At 37.1% G+C, this 3100-nt stretch overlaps 1 protein-coding gene across 1 annotated transcript; it reads right to left on the reverse strand.

Annotated features, from left to right (window-relative positions):
- Positions 1–940: 940 nt before the first annotated feature.
- On the reverse strand, positions 941–1879 carry LOC101989845 (olfactory receptor 6C1-like). The gene is given in 1 exon segment (XM_013355527.1): positions 941–1879. A coding segment is annotated over 1 exon segment (939 nt).
- Positions 1880–3100: the final 1221 nt, after the last annotated feature.

Genomic DNA, 3100 nt, shown 5'->3' on the forward strand with positions numbered 1-3100 from the left:
TCTCTTTCTTTTTTATTTTAATGACTTTAACCTTGTTCTTTACTCTCCCAAGCTTGCATATATTTTTAACACAGTGTAAACCCCTCAGAGGTTTTCTTTGTCTTTGAATCTCTCTTTACTGCATATATCTCTTTCTCTGACCAATGAGTCTTTAATTTGCTAAGTAATAAGGAGAGGATTAAAGTTGTGGCTTTGACAGCTAGATCCAGCCCACTCCTTGGCTTTCTGAGATTACAGGCTCATGGCAGGGGTACCAGCCAGAGCCATGTTTATTGCCACAACTCTATGGCATTTCCAGGTCCCAGCCAGCAAACAAGCTATAGCAGTCTGCACACAAACTACACTTAAATGCTCCATAGTTGGACCGCCTACCTGAAAGAGTCAGAGTTTGCCCTGGCAGGATGACCCAAAAAGCCAGCATTTTAAAATGGCACAGTTTTTTTCCTGCTACAGCTGAAAATAAAAAAGCATGTGGTCAGATTTTCATCAACACCATTTAAGTGTTTCGTGGAAGGACCTATTTAATGAGTTGCAAGGTTTAACAGCTAAAGCTGAGCCAGGAAGCTTCTCTTAAACGAGAGCACTTGCCTTTAGCGAGCACAGCCCATCTGAGAATATGCTGCTATCAATAAGCCATGCTTAACTCCATTTTTTTTCCGGAAAAATAACTCCCAAACCCCGGCAAGCCTTAAGGGGAAGCAAGTGGCCAAGCCGGGGCCAATTTTTGTCTGGGTTTCCTGCCTATACTTCCTGCCTGGATACTGGCCAATCAATGTTTATTCAAGAAATAATTGACAAAATATAGACAATTGTCCCACACCAGATAGGCTAGAAAACTGTTAACAAAAAATGAAAAAATAAACAAAGAAGTGGGGAGTGTCATGGGAATATTACTGGGTCACTAGCACTTATGAATTGGCCTTCAATATACCACATCATTTCATGTACTTGTGAAAAACACCATCTTCTTTGCCATCTTCATAAAGGCTTGCTTGACTTGCTGATTCCTCAGGCTATAAATGAAGGGGTTTAGCATGGGGGCTACTGAAGTATTTAACACAGCAACTCCCTTAGTCAACGATGCTCTATCTGATGCCGAGGGCTTAATGTACATAAAAATGCAACTTCCATAAGAGATGGAGATGACAATCATGTGGGAAGAGCATGTGGAAAAGGCCTTGGTCCTCTGACTAGCAGAAGGAATCTTCACAATGGCTTTGATGATATATGTGTAGGACAGAAATATTAACATCAAAGTGAACATTAGGGTAAAAACAGCACAGGAAAACCCTATCTTCTCCAGGAATTTTGTATCTGAACAGGAAAGTTGCAGCAGAGGGAAATAATCACAGATATAGTGATCAATGATATTGGACCCACAGTAATCAAGTTGTATGACCAACATGAGTGCGGGAAAGATGATTAAGAAAGAGACCAGCCAGCAGACAAAGACAAGCATTGTGCAGACTTTCTGACTCATGATGGTCAGGTAATGCAGGGGCTTGCAGATGGCAACATAACGATCATAGGACATGGCAGCCAGAAGGTAAAATTCGGTGACTCCAAAGAGAATGACAAAAAATAACTGAGCCATGCAGTTGTTGAAGGAAATGGTTTTATCCCCTGAGATTATGCTGCCCAAGAACTTGAGAATAGTAACGGTTGTGAAGGACACTTCCAATATAGAGAAATTCCTGAGGAAGAAATACATGGGTGTCTGGAGCTGGGAATCCACCAAGGTGAGCGTGATGATGGTCAAGTTCCCTGTGATGCTAAGTGTGTAGGTGATGAAGAGAAAGACGAAGATCACAACCTGGATCTTAGGGTCATCTGATAACCCCAGAAGAATAAACTCTGTAGTTTACGTATGGTTTCTCATTCTACACCCACGTTTAAAAAATTTTAGTTAGACCTAGTAAGGAAAAAAATAAAAGCAGATAACCAACTTGAACTACACAATAACAAATCTTACTGTGTAGATCTAGATTTTATAAAAATACACTTTCTTTACATTCAGAAGCATTGGAAGCTACACTGTAGTAACAATGGTCTGTTAATTCTTTCCATTTTGTAGAAAAAAAACATTTTATTGGAATTAGATTTTAAAAGGAAATTAATTGGTAAAAATAACATCAGATAATATTATCAACACAAGTATAGCGTCTATTGTGGAAAAATATTCTGAAAGTCTGTATAGAGAAAAAATAACAGGAAGTGTTGCTGGGCATCTAAATTAGTATTACCACTATGGAGGATAATAGAGCAGCCTTCCAAAGTTTACTATGGAAGTACTGTCTGATCCTATGGTTTTTCTGACCCCTGGGTATCTACACAAGGTAACATATATTCAAATACAAAAGAAATGCCTACACTTCTATATTTACTGCAGCACTGTTCTAATGCCTTAGACATGGAATCAATTTTGTGGCATATCAACAAATAATATATTAGAAAAATTATTTTTTCAGTCTAAGAAGAATGAAATGCTATAATTGACATCAAAGTATCTGGAATGGGATAAATTATATTGAGCAAAATAAGAAAAATACATAAAGACAAAAACTCTATATTTTAAGCATATTTGTAAAATTTAAAATGCTCACCACAAAGAACAAATTGTTACTAGAAAATTTAATGGGTATGGGGTTTGGCTGGGAAGAAATATAGAGAAAGGATATTTGGATATGATGTATGCTGGTGTATTTATTCAGAAACATCATGTAATTCTACTAATATGTAGAATAAATATAAATGAAACATTAATGATGAACAAAATAAAACAAAGAAAACCAAATTGATAGGTGTTACACAGGCTAAAATGGCAAGACAGGGGTGTGTTGGTAGACTCCTGAGAGAGACTAGATAACTCTTATCTTTAGAGATGCACCCAAAATATCATGGCCTTTGTGTCATCGTTCCAACACCTTTGCAAATTTCCCTTCACATAAAAGTTTAATTGTATCAAGAATTTAAAAAATAAAAAGACATTTTATTTTTAAGAGTGATCATTTCTTTCCTTAGTCAGACATCAATGTTTAAAACATCCCTCTTCAAATTCCTACATCAACCTTTTCAGATGTTGGATGGGACAAGGCCATTT

Source organism: Microtus ochrogaster, unplaced genomic scaffold (assembly GCF_000317375.1).
Source record: "Microtus ochrogaster isolate Prairie Vole_2 unplaced genomic scaffold, MicOch1.0 UNK158, whole genome shotgun sequence".
NCBI classification, from domain to species: domain Eukaryota; kingdom Metazoa; phylum Chordata; class Mammalia; order Rodentia; family Cricetidae; genus Microtus; species Microtus ochrogaster.